The 21469-nt window shown below is 48.7% G+C and overlaps 9 protein-coding genes across 9 annotated transcripts; 4 read left to right on the top strand and 5 right to left on the bottom strand.

Annotated features, from left to right (window-relative positions):
* Positions 1 to 268: 268 nt before the first annotated feature.
* Positions 269 to 2068, top strand: F4807DRAFT_463337 (MFS general substrate transporter; the record flags this gene model as incomplete). The annotated part of the gene is made up of 2 exons (XM_048001966.1): positions 269 to 454; positions 548 to 2068. The coding sequence occupies 2 exons, from the start codon at positions 269 to 271 to the stop codon at positions 2066 to 2068; spliced, it is 1707 nt and encodes a 568-aa protein (XP_047851456.1).
* Positions 2069 to 2514: 446 nt separating this feature from the next.
* F4807DRAFT_437723 (uncharacterized protein) lies at positions 2515 to 3181 on the bottom strand. Its single transcript, XM_047999069.1, has one exon. It carries the CDS (start codon positions 3095 to 3097, stop codon positions 2621 to 2623), a length of 477 nt encoding a protein of 158 aa, XP_047851455.1. The 5' UTR covers positions 3098 to 3181; the 3' UTR covers positions 2515 to 2620.
* A 2568-nt stretch (positions 3182 to 5749) lies between these two features.
* Positions 5750 to 6215, top strand: F4807DRAFT_463335 (uncharacterized protein; the record flags this gene model as incomplete). Its single annotated transcript, XM_048001965.1, has 4 exons — positions 5750 to 5819; positions 5882 to 5967; positions 6018 to 6122; positions 6192 to 6215. 4 exons carry the CDS (start codon positions 5750 to 5752, stop codon positions 6213 to 6215), a joined length of 285 nt encoding a protein of 94 aa, XP_047851454.1.
* A 1991-nt stretch (positions 6216 to 8206) lies between these two features.
* Positions 8207 to 9709, top strand: F4807DRAFT_437720 (uncharacterized protein). Its single transcript, XM_047999068.1, has 5 exons — positions 8207 to 8237; positions 8370 to 9085; positions 9162 to 9246; positions 9314 to 9326; positions 9394 to 9709. The coding sequence occupies exons 2-5, from the start codon at positions 8891 to 8893 to the stop codon at positions 9560 to 9562; spliced, it is 462 nt and encodes a 153-aa protein (XP_047851453.1). The 5' UTR covers positions 8207 to 8237; positions 8370 to 8890; the 3' UTR covers positions 9563 to 9709.
* A 28-nt stretch (positions 9710 to 9737) lies between these two features.
* Positions 9738 to 12519, bottom strand: F4807DRAFT_463333 (uncharacterized protein; the record flags this gene model as incomplete). Its single annotated transcript, XM_048001964.1, has 3 exons — positions 9738 to 9940; positions 10006 to 11633; positions 11687 to 12519. 3 exons carry the CDS (start codon positions 12517 to 12519, stop codon positions 9738 to 9740), a joined length of 2664 nt encoding a protein of 887 aa, XP_047851452.1.
* An 854-nt stretch (positions 12520 to 13373) lies between these two features.
* Positions 13374 to 14850, top strand: F4807DRAFT_218642 (uncharacterized protein). The gene is made up of 4 exons (XM_047994030.1): positions 13374 to 13990; positions 14048 to 14056; positions 14129 to 14608; positions 14675 to 14850. The coding sequence occupies exons 1-4, from the start codon at positions 13523 to 13525 to the stop codon at positions 14804 to 14806; spliced, it is 1089 nt and encodes a 362-aa protein (XP_047851451.1). The 5' UTR covers positions 13374 to 13522; the 3' UTR covers positions 14807 to 14850.
* A 49-nt stretch (positions 14851 to 14899) lies between these two features.
* F4807DRAFT_437713 (uncharacterized protein) lies at positions 14900 to 15947 on the bottom strand. The gene is made up of 2 exons (XM_047999067.1): positions 15557 to 15947; positions 14900 to 15459 (listed from the first exon to the last, which is right to left on the bottom strand). The coding sequence occupies exons 1-2, from the start codon at positions 15628 to 15630 to the stop codon at positions 15003 to 15005; spliced, it is 531 nt and encodes a 176-aa protein (XP_047851450.1). The 5' UTR covers positions 15631 to 15947; the 3' UTR covers positions 14900 to 15002.
* Positions 15948 to 16143: 196 nt separating this feature from the next.
* On the bottom strand, positions 16144 to 18693 carry F4807DRAFT_218540 (S-adenosylmethionine decarboxylase). The gene is made up of 2 exons (XM_047994027.1): positions 18178 to 18693; positions 16144 to 18104 (listed from the first exon to the last, which is right to left on the bottom strand). Exons 1-2 carry the CDS (start codon positions 18290 to 18292, stop codon positions 16633 to 16635), a joined length of 1587 nt encoding a protein of 528 aa, XP_047851449.1. The 5' UTR covers positions 18293 to 18693; the 3' UTR covers positions 16144 to 16632.
* Positions 18694 to 20476: 1783 nt separating this feature from the next.
* F4807DRAFT_463329 (P-loop containing nucleoside triphosphate hydrolase protein) lies at positions 20477 to 21463 on the bottom strand (the record flags this gene model as incomplete). Its single annotated transcript, XM_048001963.1, has 2 exons — positions 20477 to 21361; positions 21431 to 21463. 2 exons carry the CDS (start codon positions 21461 to 21463, stop codon positions 20477 to 20479), a joined length of 918 nt encoding a protein of 305 aa, XP_047851448.1.
* Between the last annotated feature and the right edge of the window lie 6 nt (positions 21464 to 21469).

Genomic DNA, 21469 nt, shown 5'->3' with positions numbered 1-21469 from the left:
ATTACTAGGCTAGTATTTGCAAAAAAAAATACTAGTCTAGTACCAAACTAGTACTAGTACTAGTAAAATACTAGTAGTATTGTTTAGAACCCTGCTACACAGTTTGTTTACCGATTGGTTCTTCGAATATGACGAGATTTCGGTAACGTTAATTATATATCTCGTGTAAGATGAGTGTTGAGATCACTTTCTTCTGCAGTACCTAAATGTAAAAAGATCAGTTTCTTCAGAAAATTCTTCGGAAATGGCTGAGCAAAAGCAAACAACAATGGACGACATCACGGCCCCTAACCCCAAGACGACAATGGATGCCGAGCCCCCAGCTGCGCCAGCCATTCCAGTGGAGCTAGCAGAGCAACGCCCCAACGATCAAGTTATCGAGCCCCTCGACGTGCTCGAAGCCCCTGAAATCCGCACGAAGCTGCGCATCTATTCCATCTTAATCTCACTCTATGTAAACAACCACCCACCCATTTCGCCCTCCCAAATTCCCGTCCAAACATGTAGATGCTTACCTAGGTACGTAGCTAACACCATAGCTATGTAGCTCGTCCTCTTCGTAGCAGCCCTAGACCAAACCATCGTCGCAACATCCATCCCCACAATCTCCTCCTCCCTGCGCTCCGCCTCCGGCTACATCTGGATCGGCGGCGCGTACCTTCTCGCCAACGCCGCCGCGGGGCCCATCTGGGCCAAATGCAGCGACATATGGGGCCGCAAACCCGCGCTCCTAAGCGCCGTCGCCTTGTTCGCCGGCGCCAGCGTAATCGCGGCGCTCAGCTCCTCCATGGCGATGCTGATCGCCGCGCGCGCGCTGCAGGGCGCCGCCGGCGGCGCCCTCATGCAGCTCGTGACCATCACGATTTCCGACTTGTTCAGCGCGCGCCGCCGCGCGCTGTACTTCGGGCTGCTGGGGTTGGTATGGGCCGTCGCCGCGGCGGCGGGGCCGCTGGTCGGCGGCGCGCTGACACAGCTCGCGAGCTGGCGATGGTGTTTCTGGATTAACCTACCCGTGTGCGCGCTCGCGTTCGTGCTGTTGCTGTTTCTCTTGGACGTGCATAATCCGCGCACGAAGCTGCGCGAGGGCGTGGGGGCTATCGATTGGTTCGGCACGCTGGCTATTCTCGCCGTCACTATTTTGCTGCTTCTCGGGCTGGATTTCGGTGGGGCGATATTTCCCTGGAATAGTCCGAAGGTTGTTTGCTTGATCGTGTTCGGGGCGGCGATGATTGGTTTCTTCGTGTTTAGTGAGAAACGCCTTGCTAAGTACCCCTTGATGCCGTTGAGCATATTCAAGAATTGGTCCAACAACGCGACTTTTATTCTCGCTTTCATGCATAGTATGGTTTCTATCGGTGTGGAATACTACCTGCCGCTATATTTTCAAAGCGTAAAGCAAGCTTCGCCTTTCCACAGTGGTCTCCTGATTATACCTATGATGATAACTGAAGCAGCTGTGGACATTTCGGCGGGTATATTGATTCATCGAACAGGTCGCTACAGGGAAATCATCTGGGCCGGAGTAACGCTTATGACATTAGGCACAGGCCTGTATATCACATTTGGCACCAACACATCCACTGCCAAAATCATCGGGCTCGAAATCATCGGTGGTCTCGGCCCTGCGCTTCTCTTCCAAGCTCCCATGCTGGCCGTCCAAAACACTGTCAAGCAGGCCGATACAGCGGCAGCCACTGCAGCCTTGGGATTTACCCGCAACCTAGCAACAGCGCTATCCATCGTGCTCGGCGGAGTCGTGTTCCAGAATAGCATGTCTTCCCGTCAGTCATCTCTCGCAGCCGCCGGTCTTAGCGGGTCTGTTCTCAGCGCCTTGTCGGGCGACCGAGCAGCTGCGAACGTGGAGATCGTCAAGACTATCCAGGATGCTTCTCAGCGCTTAGCTGTTCAAGATGCCTTCGCGTGGAGCATCAGGAATATGTTCATCATGTACACAGGCGTGGCCGGTGTGGCGATGGTGGCGAGCGCTTTTATCAAGCATCAGCGTCTGAGCACTGAACACGCGGAGACGAAGACGGGAATCCAAGAGCTGACGCAACGAGAGACTTGAAGATCGAATACTTACGCCGTCGAACATAACACGAAAGCCACTTGTGGAAATATCTTACGTGTCCTTATGCTAAGGTGACGCCGGAGTTTGACGGCCATCTCAGAGCACACGAGCATTTGATTTTTGGCTAAGCTCGGACTTCTCGGGCAGCCCCTCGATCGGCTCACCGCTTGAAATTTTCATGGAAAGATGAAAAAAGAAGGCCATCGCTATATTTCATGGAACATTGATAGCGAAAGGAAGTTTATGTTATGTAGGTGGTTTAGGAGATCAGGTAGGTACTTCAGGAGGTCCTAAATTCGTTTGCGGCTCGTGGAAGAGACCAGTCGACATTTGGGCTCTAACGTATAACCGACAGTAAGATGAACGTCGTCTTGCGTGCAGCTTTAGACAGCATTTTAATTGATAGCAACATCATTAACGACAATCGCCCCTGGCTCATCAGCTCCTTTTTCCTTGCCCCTTTACAAGTACCCAGGATGTATCTTTGACGTCGCGTGCGATTCATTGACTTGATATACAAGACAGTCTGCTTCCTTGCAGTACTTTACATCAACTCCTAGAGTTTCCCGCCCACATATCCTCTTCTTTCGGCTCTTCCATGTATTCCTCTCCATACATATACGGCTTGTCTCGCATCTCGTACTTGCATTTGTCAATGAAAAGCGCCTGTAATTCTTCCCAGAATTCAAAGTGGTTGTTCGTAAACATTTCCTGGCGACTCGTCACGTAACATACCATCTCTTTCTCCGACGACTTCCATAGGAACTCACGGCTGAACGCGTGCCACTCCTCGTCAAGCCGCCGCTTCAGTTGCATCTCTTGGCAAGGAATACATGGTCGGTCGCGTATTACAGCGTCTTGAAAGTTGAAGCGGACTGATAACCCTCGCTTCTCTGCGGGACAATAGACCGGAAACGCTAGGGATCCTCTGAGAATGGCCCACGGGCAGGGCTTTACAGGCCGCGGTGGCGTGACGTTGGCATCTTCGTGTCGACAGCTAAAATACACTCTCCTCCATAGGCACATGGCTTTTAGATACTTTCACGCGCGGGTACGCGGATAGTCGGTACAACGTATCTAGCTCTGTGATGCCAAGAACGTAAAGATGAGCGAAAATATTTAATGGCAATGGATATTTATGCATCCTGATGAAGTAGAATGCTGAATTGGTGATTCCAATGTTTTTGGGCCAGCTTCAGTGGTAGACTTGGATATATATGAGGCCGTAAGCCATGGTCGCCATGGGCGAGGCATGTTGTAGCCATCGTATGATCCGCAAGCTACCCCATACTAACACAGGAAGATCCCATGATTCACTGCGTGATACCTACCTACGTGGGGTGTGCCCAGTTACCACCGACGACTACTTAGCGGACCGTGCTCGCCCATGGTTACAAAGTCAACACATACGGAGTTTGGACACTTATGGCAAGACGAAGATACTACAAGAACCATTGTAGAACTACCACATGATGCTATCATACAGCCCCCCTTTTCGACTTCTCCGAAAGGAGACTCATGCCGTACGCCGATACAACCAGACCTCTTGATATTTATTTTAGCACAAAATTACTACCTGACAAGTAGGCGGAAACGGAGAGAGTGCAATATATATCCGTAATTACTTACACCATCTCAGAGGTATATCTCAATAGCGCAGACGGAGTATTTAGAACAATGTTCTCGGTACAATATAGGTATATATCAATCGTATAAACGATATATTGGATAAACGTTTGCGCTCATGAATTCTTTTCTTCTACTTAAACTTCTTCAAAACCTCTCTTCTCGTCCACATCTCGCATGCCCCTATGTTAGATTTTTCATCACGTAAGCTACCAGTAAATCTGTTCCTCGACTTAAACATTGAATTGATTCATGAACCCACTTTACCGGAGACTTCTCCGAGAATCGCCATTTGCGTAGGTGCCTACCATGATAGATTAATGCTAACGAGTCAGGTCGAAACTCTCTTATTGGCCCCTTTTGGCCGTTGACGCTTTTCTCGTACGACTAATGGATCAAGACTGAGAATATCCTTATTCCCTAGCACCTTAGCTTGGACTCTTAACTTGTCTAACTTCGAAGCATGGCTAATTGTCACAAGATCTTTGTGGCGACTATCTCAGGTTTCTATATCTGAGTTCCTATTGTAGCGGCTAAGCCACCGCTCCTGAAATAGGATAGATTAATAAGCTCAGATCATGGATGGGTTGGGTGAACGGATCCAATTTGTAGCTAGGGTTGAACATATTCCTTGTGGTCTTTTCCTTCGCATGAAGGGAGCAACGATCTCCTTGCTCTATATCAAGACATGAAGACATTGACAGAACAGGGCTATTCCGCATATGGGATGACCAGTTGAATATGGTCAGTTAGTTATTTGCCTTCATCGTTCTCAACGTGGCAATAACCCATAATCCCCGGCCCTTTGTCGCTTCGAACATTGACATTGTAGAGGAAAGATAATCAGATGTTCTCCGGTCAAGGATTTGGATGACTTCTCTTAGGTAATTATCTATCAAGGGAATAAACGACCACTTACCGGTAATATCATTCTTCGTTTCATATCCGGGTTGAATTTTCAAATGCACTAGTTTCAAGTTGCTCCTAAACGTTGGTGGGGAGAATTATGTCATGATGATAGAAGATGATTACTTCTAATATTCCATACAACCCATGAAGCCGACAAGGATGGGTTAGGTCTCAAGGCAAAGATGTACCGGGTGGGTTAACTTAGAGCATTATGTTTCAACAGCTCTTTGAGGCATGGACGACCCGGGGCTTGATGGTTTCCACCAAGTTCTCGATTGACGAGTTCAGTACACATCTGTTGTTGAGATCGTGCCTTGATCTGTTGCTTCAAAGGAAGACTAGTAGACAATTTAAAGTTTAACAGGTCCTCTTTCTCAGTCCGAAGCACCCGCTTACCTTGCGTAGGTAGGTATAAAGTGGCCTCATGTAGTTGACGACATGGCACGTGTCGAGAATCTTCTTTAGATTTCTCTTATAATTACCCCAGTTTCTCATATGTATAGGTCCCACCCTAGCACTAGCAAGATAATTATTGCCTGTCTTCCAAGGCACGGCTGAGCTAAGAGGTAGGCAGGTCATCGGACTCCCCTAAGTCTTCCTGCGGGAACACGGGAGGTCCATAGACACACAGTAGTTCTCTCGACGCTAGAATTCTAGACTTAGACAGGTTAAGGTGATGGCTACGGCAACATGGAAACATGGAAAAGTAAACTGCGCATAGGAACTAGAAATAAAGTTTGAGCGGTCTGACATTGTTGAGGCGAAGAAAAGAAAACGTGCCGAGTATTTCGCCCTCCTAGTGCCAAATAGCACGACACCGTCATCGGTCAAACGTAAGTTGCCCCATATTCCACAATCGATCAACTCATAGATCAATAAAACCATACCTACCTATTTATATATATATGACATGCCAACACAAACCACAACACTTGCTTAGGTACCTAATTCTCACAAGCTAGTGCTCAGCTATTTTCTTATGGGATGGTTATATCATCAAGTAGCTTGACGTTTGTATCTCAAGGTCCTCGAAATCAGGGGAGCCAGTAAGCCACGTCGGATTCAGACCCGAAGCTGCTGGAAGCTCCCGACAAATGTTACTGCTCTGTTTAGCAGAGCCTCACGTGCTCTACAATGGCAACAATGGAGACAGCCGATTACAATCAGATAACAGCCTTGGTCGTAATATCAACGGTATTAACGATTATTACCGGTAAGATATTATCGAATATTTTCCCTTCTTTACAAGTATCTAGTTGACATCTTATCCAACAGCTATCCTGATGATCATACGGATATGGGCTCGATTCTTTGTTCTAAAGATAGCTAGCCTGGATGACTATATGGCCATTGCTTCTTTGGTATGTTTTGACAATCCTGTCTTGGATTCTCTCGTGCTAACAATAGGCAGATTTTCACGATTGGTTATCTCGCACTTCTCTACCTAGACAAAAATAATGGACTGGGTCACCCGATAGGGACACTGTCGGATGAGGATATGGAAACTCAACTTAAGGTAAGTTTCGTCAAAACTCCTAGTCCATCTTTGAAGATCTTGATATGTTAAGTTACAGCACTGACGAAGTCCAAAGATCGCCTTAGCCATTGAGCTAACATATTACCTCGTAATAACATGCGTAAAATCATCGATCTTGTTCATGTACAATAGATTCGGTATGCTTGTTTGCCCGTTGTCAAGATTCCAGATTACTCACCAATTCTTCCAGCTATTTCCGATAATTTCAAGAAAACTTGCTTATTCACGAACATTTTCATAGCCGTCTTACTAGTCATCTACATCATTGTAGTTGCTACTCAATGTCAACCCATCAAAAAGGTGTGGGACGTTACACGTTCGGCACCAGGGAGATGCATAGATGTCACTGCATACTTTTATTGTAGGTACACTCGATGGCTTACCATGTTATGTTGTCCAGAATACCTAGCTTACATGGATAGTCTCCGCTACCATCAACATTGTATTGGATGTTTGGATCCTTATGATTCCTATCCCTACCGTGAGAAGTCTTCGTGTATCGCAAGGCAATCGACGCGGGTTATATGCCATATTTGGCGTGGGCGGGTTAGCGACAGTCTGCTCCTGTGCTCGATTGTATTCGATCCACACTTTTACCGAAGCAACTGACCCCTTCCGTAATGGCGTGCTTGTACGTATTCGTCTTCTAAATTTCCCTCATATGTTCTCGAGTTCCAGTTTAATGTGCACTAGGTAAACCTCTGGTCTATGGTGGAAATAAATATTTCCATCTGGTGCGCATGCGCCCCAGCGTTAAAACCAGTCTTCTTCCTCCGACGTTTTCTCTCCAGGCAGAAGTCATCATATGCAAATTCCCCTGAAAATAGCCATCCCATCAACTCAAAGAAGAGTATCCATAGCTCCACGTCGCAATCGCGTACTTCCCGTATGGTATGTAACAGCGATCCTTCATCTTCGCCAAGAGGTTCTTCGAACAACCCACAGGATATTGAACTTGGACTCCCTCGGTAGGAATATGCCTATCTACATCTCCCATTTTCGGGAACGATGTTATATTCCGAAAGGGGATTCAGGGGGAAATCATACACCGACTTCAGAAAGTGGCGGTTGAGTTCGAGTTTTATCGCTACATACCAACGGGGAAACGCTGTCCCTTGCCATGCACTGAGGCTCACTTTGGCTTATGGAGAGCTTAGGTCCATCAGCTGCCAGCACGACGATACAATTACGTAGCCCGATTCTTCCAGCGCGCTACGCGCATGATCCTTGTGCAGCTATCATCAATAGCTTAGAAGAGTTGAAGGATAAGCTCAGCCACTGGAGCTGCATTGCTGGAAGTGGGTTTCACATCTTGCAAGAAAAAGCAAGGGCCTGGATGTGATTACTAAAATACAGTCAAATCGAATGCTATGAAATGAGTACTGAGGAAGAAATGAAACCATCATCTAAACTCGAAATTAACTAAAGCGCACATGTGTTCTCTTGGTATCGACGGGGACTTCGCTCGTTTACCTAGCCCTCGACTGTCTGGGGTTCCAACAAAGGCCGAAGACACATATATCCGCTCCCTCTTGGCCTCTGAGCGACTATATGATGTCACGCGTGGCTTATTAGGGGACATATTTCCAAGGAATTGGTGGAATGATGTGGCGTTGAAGATCCGGGGTTTGTCGCAGCATTCTCAAATAGAGGAAATAAATTCGAAATTTTCTATTTTAATATCGCACAAGCGAGATGAATAAAGGTGTAATCGACATGCAAGCACATTTAATAATGCTATAGCACTTGAGGATGTCGAGGGGTTATATCATCATGCTTAAAATAATTCCTAGGAGGTGTCTAGTTAGTATTTCTGAGTAGTAGCTGATATCCGTAAAGGGGCTTCGGACGTCCCCCTATTTAGACCTTAGAAAGGTTACAATTTACTGCAACCACTTTTGCAGATACATGTTGCGACTATTACCTACCCCAATAAATGGCTCAATCGCGATGTAATGTTACATCAGAACCGTTCTAGGTAGGCTATTACGTTTACTATTCATATTATGTCTACAACGGTCGTATGGTGAGCATGCAAGTGGATTTCGTCCTTTCAAGAACACAATGGATGCAAGGGCAAGTTTAATGTGAAATGTTCGTATTAGTTCATTATATTCATAATGTTACGTACTTATAATACTTTTAACGATTCTAACTGTTAATTAAGTGTAATTGGGTGATCTCAATAAAGAACTAAACGGAATCAATCGCTTACACGTGTCGTAGCCTATGCAGTCTGCATGAGGGCATCTGCTGACTCATCACGGCCGTTTTCAGACAATGAGAATGTCTTATACTCGATGAGATCTATCCAACTGTTGATATTGTATTCCGTACGGAGAATACCTCATACCAGTAAGCCATCTATAAAGCCAATTTGCAATTCATCCGGAACCATACGGACGTCTTTGTGCGGGGACGGGATCCTAGGAGTAAAACCGACATCAATTGGACGATATCACGACCACAACCTCGTGACAAGGTAATACGAGAATTGGCGTTCGTATTTCCTATAGAGCGGTCAGTCTAGGAATGTAATGATCGTGATGACTTTAAGCGAAGCCATAGGTAAGCTGTAGTTTACCTAATAGCCATCCATTTGTAAATACACATATAAACCCTCGCCCCGTCCCCTACTATTCAGCTCATTCTCGCCTCATCATCAACAGCTACCTACTCCAACAACCACCTCTCAGCTCCTAAATAAATCCACCACCAAGATATCCATCATCATTCCACCAGTCAAAATGAAGTTCTTCGCTACCGTCATGGGCGCTGCCCTCGTCGCCACCGGCGTCTCCGCCCAACAGGCCATCGTCAAGAATAACTGCGGTTCTACCATCTACGTGCAATCATTCCCTTACGATGGCAGCTCCGCTGGCCCTCTGACCACCCTGACGGCCGGACAGACCTTCACTGAGGACTTCCGCCCGGCTGGCTCGGTTAGTTTCTCACTCACTCACTCACCATCCTCCAAGCCACTCAAATGGAAACAAGCAAGCTGACCGCATGAAACAGACCGTCAAGATCGCGACCACCAAGACCCTCACCACTCCGCTCTTCTTCGGCTACTCGTTCACCTCGAGCCCCGATTACGCCTACTGTAAGTAAAAAATCCGTAACCCCCTTTGATTTTACTCTGTGAACACCCAGGCTAACACATCCTCTAGATGAATTCAGCTCGTGAGTTACTCCGGACAGTCCGGACCGCGCATCACAGGTCCTTTCATGTTTACTAATAATCCTATAGGGAGTGGGGAAACCCTTTCGCCAACTCTGCCAACACTCTGGGAGCCGGCGACGGCTGCGAGTCCTTCAACTGCGCCGCGGGCCAGGCGGACTGCTACAGCACTCCCTCGGCGAAGAAGGTGTACGGCTGCCCACAGCCCGTTGACCTGGAGGCAGTTATCTGCGCCTAAATTCCAACTCAAGTCAAGGGAGTAATCACGGGAGATTCGGGTACAAAAAAAAGGGTAGCTATTTCAATGGATGGGCATTAGGGTAATTAGTTTAGGCGTCCGGGAAAAAGAATACACTCGTCGTGACTACGACTTTTTCACACGCTCTATGCGTTCTGAAGCCTCTAACATCTATCTATACCGCGTGGGAATCGTTTGTATGCAACATCTTCCACCGTTCTACCACTTCCCGCTTCTCTTCTTCCGTTGCCTGCCAGCAGTCCTCGAGGCCCTGCCTGAATCTAATTAAGAGGATTTCTGCTTTGAGCTCGGTTAGTCGATGTTTGGAGAGTTCTTTCTCGATGCCCTTGAGTGTGTATCCCGCCAGGCCGATTGATCCTAAAGCACAAGTTAGCACTGGTATACACTTAATCTGTCACAATACCCAATGTCAGCCGACTTACCTCCAGCGATGCCCCCGAGTAACCCGTAGGTACCCCTGAGGAACCCCTTTCCAAAACCCTTCGGACCCTCCTTTTTCGCACCTTTGTATGGCCTAAGCAGAATCCCGCTGAAAGCCTCGTAGTAACCGAGTACCAATTCCTTCCCAGCCACTTTAAAGCCGCTTTTCAATCCTCGAATCTCATCGCGCCGCCGCATGTCATCATCGCCGCATACGTACGACGGAAAATTGCGGAATCCATTCGCGACATTATAGAAGACAGCCACAGGCGCCTTCAAGCCAGCATGCCCGAGCTCCACGGCATACCGTTTGGAGGCGCGAGCGATATGTAAAGCGCGGCTTTGCTCGCTTCTCTCGCGAGTCACCCATCTCCTCTCGGATTCGAACTTTTGGATCTGCTCGCCGAAAGTAGCTCTCCCGGGAATTTCGTTAGAAGTTTTCACCGGCTTCTGCGCCATCTTCCGAGCAAGCTTTTCCAATTGTTTTACCGTGAAACCTCCGTCAGGGGGCGGAGCTGATAAGTCCGCAGGAGGGCACGGCTCCAGCGATGCCTTTCGCCCACGATGTGAGTTGCCCTTCAGTAGGATAACGGAAGACTTTCGTCGTGATGAATTTGGATCAGACTTCAGCGTTCTCACATAGTGCGATGTTGCGAGCCCAATATCGGTGAAGAAGCCGCTACACGCGGCGATGAGGCCTATGAGGACACTTTCGGCACCCTCATCGACGTACCAGGGCTTGTGGCGAAGTAGCGCAAGTTGACTAGGCTTGATCACTCCCTTACTGACTAGAAAATATGCGGCGAAACTACTTAGATGTGCGTCTGTCTTCTTATGCCGCCATATCGCGAGTCGAGTAGGGCAGATATCGCACCTCAAGCCCTCGGAATCTAGTCGCTCTTGGATATCTCTCGCCGTGCCACTAGCCCCGTCTTCTTCGGAAATCGCTGCTGCTAGCTCTCTCGCTGCGGCCTGCACCTCGGGTCGTAATGCGAACGTGATGCTCTCCGCCAAGGTCTCCGCCGTGATCTTTTTGTAGGGGATAGGAGCCGGGCCCGCGCCGGCACGGGCAATCATCTGGCCCCAGAAAGGCTGGTCGCCGAAGAAGGGAACCACGACGGTCGGGCAACCTGCGGCGAGTCCAGCAGCCGTCGTACCTGCGCCACCATGGTGTACAACACACGACACGTGCTGGAAAAGCCAGTCGTGGGGGCAATCTCCGATGAGGTAGACGTGGTCCGGCACTTCTCCTGAGCCGATGCCTCCCCAGCCTTTGGACACGATTCCGCGCATGTTAGCTAGCTTTAGGGCTTTAAAGATGAGATCTGTCAAGGCTTGCGGATCATCCACGACGATAGATCCAAAACCAATATACACAGGTGGAGGATCACTATGACTTAGAAATTCGACTAGGTCACGGGGAGGGGTATATGAAGCGGCTTGGTGCAGGAAAGAGAAACCAGTGATACGAATATGCGGCCCCCAATCTGGCGGTTTAGGTATTAGTGATTCGGACCAGAGGTAGGTAAACGGTACGCGGAGTCTTGATAATAAGTGGTGGCCCCATAATGGACTAATGGGATCCAGCTTCAGGGTGCGTGTTCGGAATTTGTTGATGACGTCGCCCAGTCTGTGGGAGATGTTAGCGAGATACCCAAGTTATAGGACGGGATGAAAACGAACCCTTGCCAAGTTAGAAGCTCCATCATCATAAACGATAGGTAATTGGCCATGCCAATCTCGGCCTGGCCATACTGCATGGCAGCGAGGGGATGATGGAACGTGTGTGTCGGCGACCACGGCATCGTAAAGACCATGTGAAAAGGTATGCCCAGCTTTTCAGCGCAATGAATATGCGCCATCGAAGGGGGATTCGCAATAATGGCGTCCGCAATGAATAGGTCGCTTGCATCAGCCACGTCGGAAGCCGTGACCTTATCACCCATACCGTCGCCCGCCTCTATACAACTGCGCCAAGCACCGTGCATAATCTCGCCCATTTCCTTCCTCCTCTTTGAAATCTCCCCCGCCCTAAAACTTTCCCGGCTCGGTAGCAGTCCCGGGTTCTTCACCATATAAGCCATGAGTGCTTCAGGATCGCCCCCGATGCTGAAGAACTCCAGCCCCTTGCCTTCTATGAAATCTTTGAACACAGGATGTGTGCATATTCGAACCCTATGTCCGAACGGAGGCTTGCTCAATAGCTGGGCGATCGGAATGAATGGTTGAACATCTCCTCTGGAACCGACGATGTGAATGGCGATATTCAGCCTGGGCCCGGCGCTGCCGGGGGTCTTCTCGGTATATGATGCAGCACTGTCTTTACGGGGGGTATAAATCTTCCTCGAGCCTTGAGGATTGTCGTGCAGTCCCTTGAACCACGCCGCCAGCTCCCTGGGGCTTCGGTGGAACTGCACGGTCGTCCGGCCATCGTTCGTAACTTGAGTTGAGGTTCGAGTAAGTCCATGACCAACGGTGAGATGACCCGGAGCGTCGGATTTCAGCTTGTATGGCATGACGACGCCCTATGCCAATGCGCACAGATGCGCGAGAGAATGCACGGAACCAGGAGTCCTCTAATAATACAAGAGTGCGATTCACACATCGGATATTCATATAAAGGCCGCCCTATAATTCCCTAATAACCATGTGACCATGTAATTCATGTTTGCTTGAAAATATAGTAGTGTACGATGTTACCTGAAGGATGAGTGCTGCTGTGTTCGCGAATACGCGCTTTCCGATGCGTGCCAAGCTTATGTACGACTCAGGCAGGTTCAGATATTTAGCTACATATGACGTTTATCAAATAGAAAGCCGCATGGATAATACCGTTAATCTCTGTGGATATCTTTACATTAGTTCCGAGGTCTATATCGAGCTAAATGCCTAGGCAACTCATGGATGGCATCGCTTCCTTCAATAGCTTCGTCGGCCTCCTCGGACGGTCACCCCGGTCCCACCGCTGGAGATGTCAGCAGCTCCAGCTCTCGACAGGTCGGAACCCGTGGGTGTGATCACGGAACCTATTACGGCCGATTCGCCTGCGCAGAGCAAACACATAAAAGTGGGATGCCAAATTCATCTTCATAAACCCCCCGGCGCAATTTTTCCTTCCGATCTATACATAGGTAGCGACGCTACGGAGGGTCGACGTTCCCGAGCAACAATAGAGAAAAGAAGTCGGACTACAATAAAAAGACTCAACTCTATTGTCTAGCGTTTGCGCTTCTTCTAGTTCCGTCTCTATCCAGAAAGGTGTATGAATATCCCAGTCTTCTGGGTTAGACCATGCGCCGATCAGGTTCTGATTGATCCCGGGACCTTTACACATCTTATCATAGAGAATACGCGTAAATGCATTACATAGCGTACAGCACTTAACATTGGAGCAAACTTCCTAATCTCAAAATCTATCCTTACAGATATGCGACCGATATATGTAGCGATAAGCCTCATAAACCGAGCCTCTTACTACTAGACTACTCACAGGTCCGACGATTGGAACTCCCGCCAGCCATGGCCGAGCCACCAAATGGAAAGGGCATAGTAGGCCGCGTACGGGGGGCCTCTATCTCTCTCATGAACACCAACCCCCAATTGGGCATGTGGCAGGCGACCGGCACGGTAATCGCACAAGCACCTAATCTCACCGAACTGCGCCTACCGGAAGAGGCTGGAGGCATCGACTTCAATTCGCAAGGACACTCCGCTCTCACGGCGGTGAGAGAGCCGGACGGTCAACTAGTCCCGGTCCGCACGGTCACGACGTTGAGTTCTCAGCCAACAGCGGATGTGAGTCCCGTGCCAGAGTTCGGGGAGCAGGGCGCGCCGCGTCCGAAACGGCAGCGGACTCTGCTTGAACAGGTCAGCGAGGAACCGAAGAAGCCATGGGGACCGACAATCGTCAATGGTCTTAGGGCGTTATGGAAGTTCATTTGCACGCCAGCTGGCTTCTGCATATTGGTTTATTTTCTTAATATAGTGGTAAGCATATCGACGCTCCCTAGATCATTTCTATGGATAGTACTAACTGACGTGTAGGCATGGGGAGTATGTTCACCTTCAAACCTTTGAGTCTAGTGCAGTCTAAAGTGACTCTTTGCTAACCAGCGATTTCATTAGGCTATGCTTTTCTTCCTTTTATTAAAGGCAGCGCCAGCTATGAATTACCCAACTGCCGACGACGACAATTCCCCCAGGAAGAAATGGCTTGAGATTGACAGCCAGATCCTCAACGCCTTGTTCTGCGTTACTGGGTTCGGTCTAGCGCCCTGGCGCTTCCGGGACTTGTACTTCTTCATTCGTGCAACGTGCTGTCACGACAAAGTCGCTATGGGGAAACTAGGTGCTCAGAATAAGGGGTGGTTTCGTCCTCCCCTCTGGGCCCGCAAGGACGAGGAGTGCCCGGCAGATATGGTGCAGGACGACAGCCGTCGAAGTATTGAGTCGTCGGAGAAGCCAGCGACGACGTTCACAGGCAACGTGGCGCCTCCCACAGCACTTTGGAAGTTGGCGTTCACCATAATCATGATGGTCTTCAATACCTTGTTCCAAGTAGCCTTGTCATATTTCATGTGGGCATACAACCGACTTGATCGCCCCGTATGTCGCATCCATTATTCCCCTCTTTATAGCTCTGTGCATTGTATAACTAACTTACGTCACTAGACTTGGGCTACGGGAACCTTTATAGGACTGGGTTGTGGCGTTTCGATGTTAGCAGGTCTCATGTCGTGGTGGGAGGGGCGAAAGGTGAAGAAGATCGAGGGGCCGGAGCTTAAGATCATCGATCAAGTATGATCCAGGAAATATAAGAGGTAATCGTAATAATAATGAATATCTGAGCCATATCGTTTATGATCTCTTGCATTCTATTCTCAATGAAAAACTAAATTGTAGGTCTGGAGGTTTCAATGGTAAGTCACTATCTTTACTACTATTCCAAGGCCCCTTTACGAACCTTGTTAGGGTCGTTGTGACCCAGGTACCTACACACCTAATCATCATCATCACCATCATCATCATCCTCCACCCCCAACCTCCGAAACCACATATCCCCACGATTCCCATCCGACGTCCTATACAAAAACCTCAGCGTCCCCCCCGCATCATAAATCTCATAATCCTTAACCAGCGTGCCCCCCACCCAGCTCGGCAGCCACGCGACCCTGATGGGCCCGTGCGCGATCTGGCCCACCTCCTTATCCTCCGTCGTCTGGCTCACGCGCCAGGGGCCCGCGTACGCCATCGTGTGCTTGCCGATGAGCGCCCACTCGTCGTCGGGGCCGGCGAGCGCCGCCGCGCTGTTGATGTTTAGGTCGGGCGGCCGGTCTTCCGGACGCGAGGACATGAAGGTTGCGGACATCCATGTTGGTTGGTATGTCAGCATGCCGACGGGGAACTTGCCGAGCGTTGGTTCTTCTGAGTGCGCGATCGTGCCGTTGTCGTAGTATCTTAGGGTCGAGGATGTCGTGTGAGCTGGGTAGGTAGGTAGGGAGGAGATAGGAGGCGTCCCGGGGGAAGCCGGCCGCCTGGCTGGAGGAAACTTACGTCGTCACGTTTAGGTAGAGCCATGACCCTGTGAGGGCCTTTATCACGTCTTTAGGTTTTGCTAGGGGCCGCATTTTGTTATATGAGTCCGTATGTTGGCTTGTTTACTGCGATATTGTATTTTGTGGGAGAGAGATATCATTACAGGCAACCCAGGGAAATATATAGCGACTCGTTGATGGTAGTGTAGTTCTCGTCCTTCAACTGTTCACATGCTGAGAACCGGATAAATGGGTTGTGAGCCGTTTCTGGTGCCGGATAGACATCAATAGACACCTGCACTTAGCCAATCAATTCAGCGTATGAGCTGAACAACTTTCTCGTACAAGAGTATTAATTACACGACATATACTTATAAAATAAGGCTGGCTGTTTATATTTTCGATGAGTATCTTCCAGTTTCCAAAGTGCCTAGGCCTCTGGAACGAACATCATCAGCCTTCATCGCTGATCCTTAATATCTATCATTCCTTCAATCCTTTGAAGAGCCGGCAGCTTTCATATTCCTCAGAGAACTACTCAAATTCGGGGAAATGCTACCTCTCTTCGCCCCATTAAACTTATATGTAACATATCATTAAATTCTAGTACTTTGCTAATCCTCGTAATGACGAGCTTCCTCTACAAATATAACCAGAGACTGAGAATATAACATGTTAAGAGCGGTCTACCCCTATTTTGGGACGCCCCTTTTGAAGTGGTGGGTACGTACCCAATTGTTAAGCCAATTTCGCAACTTACTACAAGTCATACCGAACTTCTAGGTAACCTCTTCACCATTAAGGAACACAAGTATTATAGTCACGTTTGAATGAGAACGAATTTGGCTAACCATGGCCTTGATTGATTTGTGTCAAACGAGTGTACTAGGATCCGTCTGAATGAACCCATTAAACAAGTCGTGTAAAAGATTCGTGTCGAAACGAAATGTCCTGACCCCGTGCTCGTCCATATCATCATCTCTATCGAACCTCCCGCGCAATTCCGCCTGCTAGCTGCTCCCGAATTTGAAGAACATAACTGAAAATTCCTGAATCAGAAATGAGTGCGTCCATAAGCCGAAGCCGAATAGGATCTTAAATATCCTCTCCAACGCGGGGTCCACTACAACCGGCCCAACCCTCGCGCTCATAGTATCGGAAGACAAGTTCGTAGTCAACAAAATCGTGAACAATACGATCAATACGCCGATATCCTGGGATTCTCTCCACGCGCTTGCTGCGACCGGCTCCGGCTGGAGCCAACTCCTCATCACACATTCGGACCGCCTTGGCTTCAAAAAGCGTAACGCTAAATCGACCAGGCTTGAAGATCTGAACTACGTGCTCAATGATATCTGAAGTTTCACGTCCGTTCTGGCCGCCGGGCACGTTAGTCTCGAAGGAGGCAAACGAACAAATAGGCTCGGGGGTCACATGCACAGTGAAGTAATGGGCTGATTTGGCGTCCTCGTCATGTCCGTGCTTCTGGGGGGCCGGAATGATGCCGTTGGCGGAGAATCCGCATGGAGTGAAGAGGTACGCGTCGATACGAGCATCCGGGTATTTAGAGGTAGGGTAAACATCTGAAAGGCCACAAGCCTCCGAGACCACGGTCCCCAGCGCGTGGCCTTCGGTAGTCAGACATTCGGGGTCCACTTGTTCGGAGAGTGGAGTGTGGGGATCATGAAGGTCAGAGTCACTTCCATTGCTGAACACGTCGAATGTGTCGTCGCAAAGACTCTCAATCGTACTTGTAGTCTTGATCGTGGCAGTGCTGGCAGACAAGTCTCCGAGACTGTCCACAGTAAACTGTCGAGCTTCCTGAGTTTGCTCGGAGAGCCTGGTGCTCGCGACCGCACTCGCTTGCTCCAGGTAAAACTTCTTCGCATTCTCAGGATCAAGGTCCGTCATCAATATCTCCAGCGTTTCGTCGTTACATTCCAAACCACCATTGAATACGGAAGCTCGGCCGGCAGGAATCCTAAATGTGCTAGCTGGATTCGCAGACAGCTTCTCGATTTCGGGCGTACGAGGTGGCGTCAGGGTCGTATCCGGCGAGGTGATATATAGATACCAATGATCACCATTCATCTTCCCGACCATATAAGCACTTCCTCCTTCGAACATGTCGTCGAGATATCTGACTTCCTGCTTCCAGCTGCGGTGAGGGCCTTGCTGCTTATGCGGGAAGAGGAAGTTCTTTCGGGAGTAGAACACTCGGTAAGGCGTCGCGGCAGCGTGGATGTCATCCAAGGATTTGGCATTGTGGAAAGGAAATCCAGCGTGCTCAGCGGCAATTCGAAGGAGCCTATGGAGGCCAAGAAGTAGGGTCGTGGTTCCGCAAGTCTTAAGGATAAGTTTGTGGGGAAACACAAACATACTAGACTCGGAGAGCAAATAAGCATCCATATGCTCCGCTTCGAGAACCGAGAGGATCTTGCAGTTGACCATATCAAGCATCCCGACCCAAGTATCACTGGCAATCGACTTCAAGCCATCTGGCTTAACGCCGGGCGGAAGGGCGTTCGGGTTGGGAGCAAACCAAACCTCGAGCAACTTCTCCGGGCCTAGGTAACGTAAAAGTCAGCAAGTGCTTTTTTTTCATATTTTCATTATTATGATATTTATATCAAATCATACCTTCAAAGGCGTTGGTGGAGTCTAGGTCCGCAGCAACATCATGATTAATAGTCAAATGGGGCGTGCCCTCAGATGGCGAAAATGTATAGTTGGTAGGAATCTCGAAGTTGACCATCTCCGTATAGGATTCTAGGGGGCGAGCAGCCGATATAAGTATAGGGAATGGCTTGTCGTTCTGATATCAAGATATTTGCTGCAGACGAGTACTGTAGCTACTGCGGAGCACTGACTGCCGCCCAAACGAACCTTGCGGCGTCCGTTTGAGAGAGTAGGCCCACAGGTCGGTGGGAATTTTTAAATGCTGGCGGAGCCAGCTACAATGGCAAGTATTCTTAACGTCTCACGAAGGGGACGTTAGGGAGGTCGAGCTCGAAGGGGGAGGAAGAAGGCCTTTGACCAAGGAATCGTGACGCCTTGTTGAGGGCCTCGTTCTGGCAGAAACCGATACCTATGGGGGAGTATCGGACCTAGCAGACGAGGGTATCTGCAAATAGGGGTGGGAGGTAAGAGTGAAGAGTACGTGAAATTAGAATTCTTGGTCGAATGCCTTCGAAACGGGTGTTATCTGGGCCTGTTTACAGTAATTAGCAAAATGGCATGTTAATTGTCCATGGATTCTTTGGTGAATCGTACTTTGCGGGCTTGGAGAGGAAGCGAAGCAAGTCTGCTGGGCTCATGGAAAATCAGGCCAGTGATCAAATGTGTTGTGCGTTCTGCTACAGCTGTGACTGCAGACGCTGTGCAGAATTACGTTGCAGATATTTCAGATGCTTCGATTTCTTTTTGGCATTGACAGTTATCGCCAAGTCCTGCAATGGAATACTTTAAGTTGATCGTATCGTGTATCTTGTGTCGTGTGACGCGGCAGGTGAACCAAATTTGGAGTTTGAAGGGCAAATTTCGAGGAGGGCGTTCAATGTTTGGTGGAGGGGGTGGAAGATGAAAACGAAATTGAAAGCTGACTAGGTACCTCAAAATATTTTATAACGTTTTTTGTAGTCGGAAAAAGCTAAGGTTAGTCTCGGAATTGTATATATTCCTCACAATTGAAGGTATACATAAACAGGACACAGTTGGTAAAATGCAAAATAACAAGATAACAACTTTGAACCTTGGAAATTATTTAGTCATCTCCAAGATCGATGGTTCGTATTGGTATCGAGATTTAAGAGGCGAAGAAACTTTTAGTGTGAGAATCCAATCACAATCTTTCGGTGAGAGAATTTTAATCGTACCTATGTATCTCTATACTAATTGGTACCTAGGCTGCTGGTGGCTGCTGCTAGGCGCATTTCCCATGTCTGAAGGATTTTAACTTTAAACACGCCAAAAAAGTGGTTGTGGGCGGAAACGACGGCCATTTGCATGTGGTACCCAGTAGTAGGGCAGGTACCTGATTTTGTTAAGATTGGGTAGGTGTGAGGTCACTGCCCTGCCCAAAGTGGAGAATGCTTGGTTCGTGAATGCACTTTGCATGCACTTTCTATGCACTTTCTGCGCATGTGCTTTTCCAACTTTTCTATTTTTTGGGGGCCGTGCATCCGTGCTACACATTTGTACGACAATAAATCCACGGATGCACCTCCTACGTATCGCACACATCTAAGATACCACCTCTTAGCACCTATCAATCGCGATGAAGATTAAAAAAAATCATCGGGTTTTGAACATATCGATGCCGACTCTATATCTCGTGCCTGACATTGCAAATGTAGCATTGCTGTCTTGTTACCCCCCTTTTAATAATTTAGTCGTCAATTTCTAGACTACTTGGATGGTTTTTATTTGCAAACAGCATCTACATACCTTGGTACCGGTTGCGGCACGGCGTAAATGGCTCTTCAATAGAATAGCCCAGGTCACCAAGTCGGTTGCATTCGTTACATTGCGATTTGCTGTTTTAAGAACAAAAAGAAAGTTTCCATAGCCATGGGATTTCGACAATGAGGTAGTGGTAATGGGGAAATTTTTATCTACCCAATAGCCCTATCAATGCAACCTTGACCTCCATAGCTTGGTGAATGTTACGCCCCTGGCCAATCTGTGCGATATGGATTATCATAGGTTGGCACTTCGTCTCCAACGTCGCAGAAACTTGCTTCTCCTCTACGAGGAAGTAGATAATCGATAGATACCAGGATCGGTCTTAGGTATAGTAACAGCGACGCATGTTCGACCACTCAAGTCGTCTCGGGATGCCGCATGCGTGCGCACTGGATCTTAAGATAACTCCCTACCGTCACACTGCATGCAAGATTCTAGACGATAGAAACTTAGGCTGATAACAATACGCCCGACATCATCCGACAGCTGTGATAATATCTTGCGTGATCTTTCTGAAGATAGGCTCAAGGGAACAATCCAGATATTTGTTTGCAAGCAGGCTAGCATCTTTGGCTTCTTCGGTCGGCGTGCCTGTGTGGTTGATTTCGTCGGTCTCAGAGAAGTCTTTTCCGTTGATAACGGTCCCTTTTGGGTACCGAGGTCGTCGTCCGGACTCAACTAACATGACAAATTGAGGGTCGATAGGGACCCCTCCTAAAAAGCGGACGTGGAAGTCTTCCGCCATGACTTGGCCTCCTCCCTTGCCGAATATGTTGGTGCATTCGGCGCAATTCGGGCAAACAAACCCGACCATGTTTTCGACGACACCGACGACCGATATGCCCGTCTTCGCGCAGAAATTTAATTCTTTTCTGACATCAGCTGTGGCGACCGCTTGAGGTGTAGTCACTACTACCGCTCCGGAGACCTGTCCCGGGAGTGCATCTTTCAGCAATGTCTCTGCAAGTGATATGTGCTCGTCAGATGTCCCCGGGGGTGTATCGATGAGTAGAAAATCCATCTCCCCCCACAATACGTCTGAGAGAAATTGCCGGACCATTGCGGTCTTCTTGGGGCCACGCCATACGACCGCATCGCCTCTTCCACGCAATAGGAAGCCAAGACTCATGCATTTCAGCTCGCCTATACCGGCCTCCGGGTTGGCAGGGTGCACAGTTACGGGAAGCCACCCTCCTGGCGCTTGAGTAACCTTTGCGTCTTCAATATTAAACATGCGCGGCATTGAAGGTCCAGTAAGGTCGACATCGAGTACCCCAACGGAATAGCCGCCGAGTGAAAGTGACAAAGCGAGCTGTGTGGTGACCGACGACTTCCCCACGCCACCCTTGCCCGAGAGGACCTGATATTATATATATTAGTCATGAAATATAACAGGATTGCTTTTTATCGTGGAGAAAAACCAACTTACGAGAAGAATATGCTTGATTTTAACGAGAGACATTGCAAG

Source organism: Annulohypoxylon truncatum (assembly GCF_022578515.1).
Source record: "Annulohypoxylon truncatum strain CBS 140777 unplaced genomic scaffold F4807scaffold_31, whole genome shotgun sequence".
Taxonomy (NCBI): domain Eukaryota; kingdom Fungi; phylum Ascomycota; class Sordariomycetes; order Xylariales; family Hypoxylaceae; genus Annulohypoxylon; species Annulohypoxylon truncatum.
The sequence above is the reverse complement of the archived record's forward strand: the minus strand, read 5'-3'. Positions and strand labels throughout refer to the sequence as shown.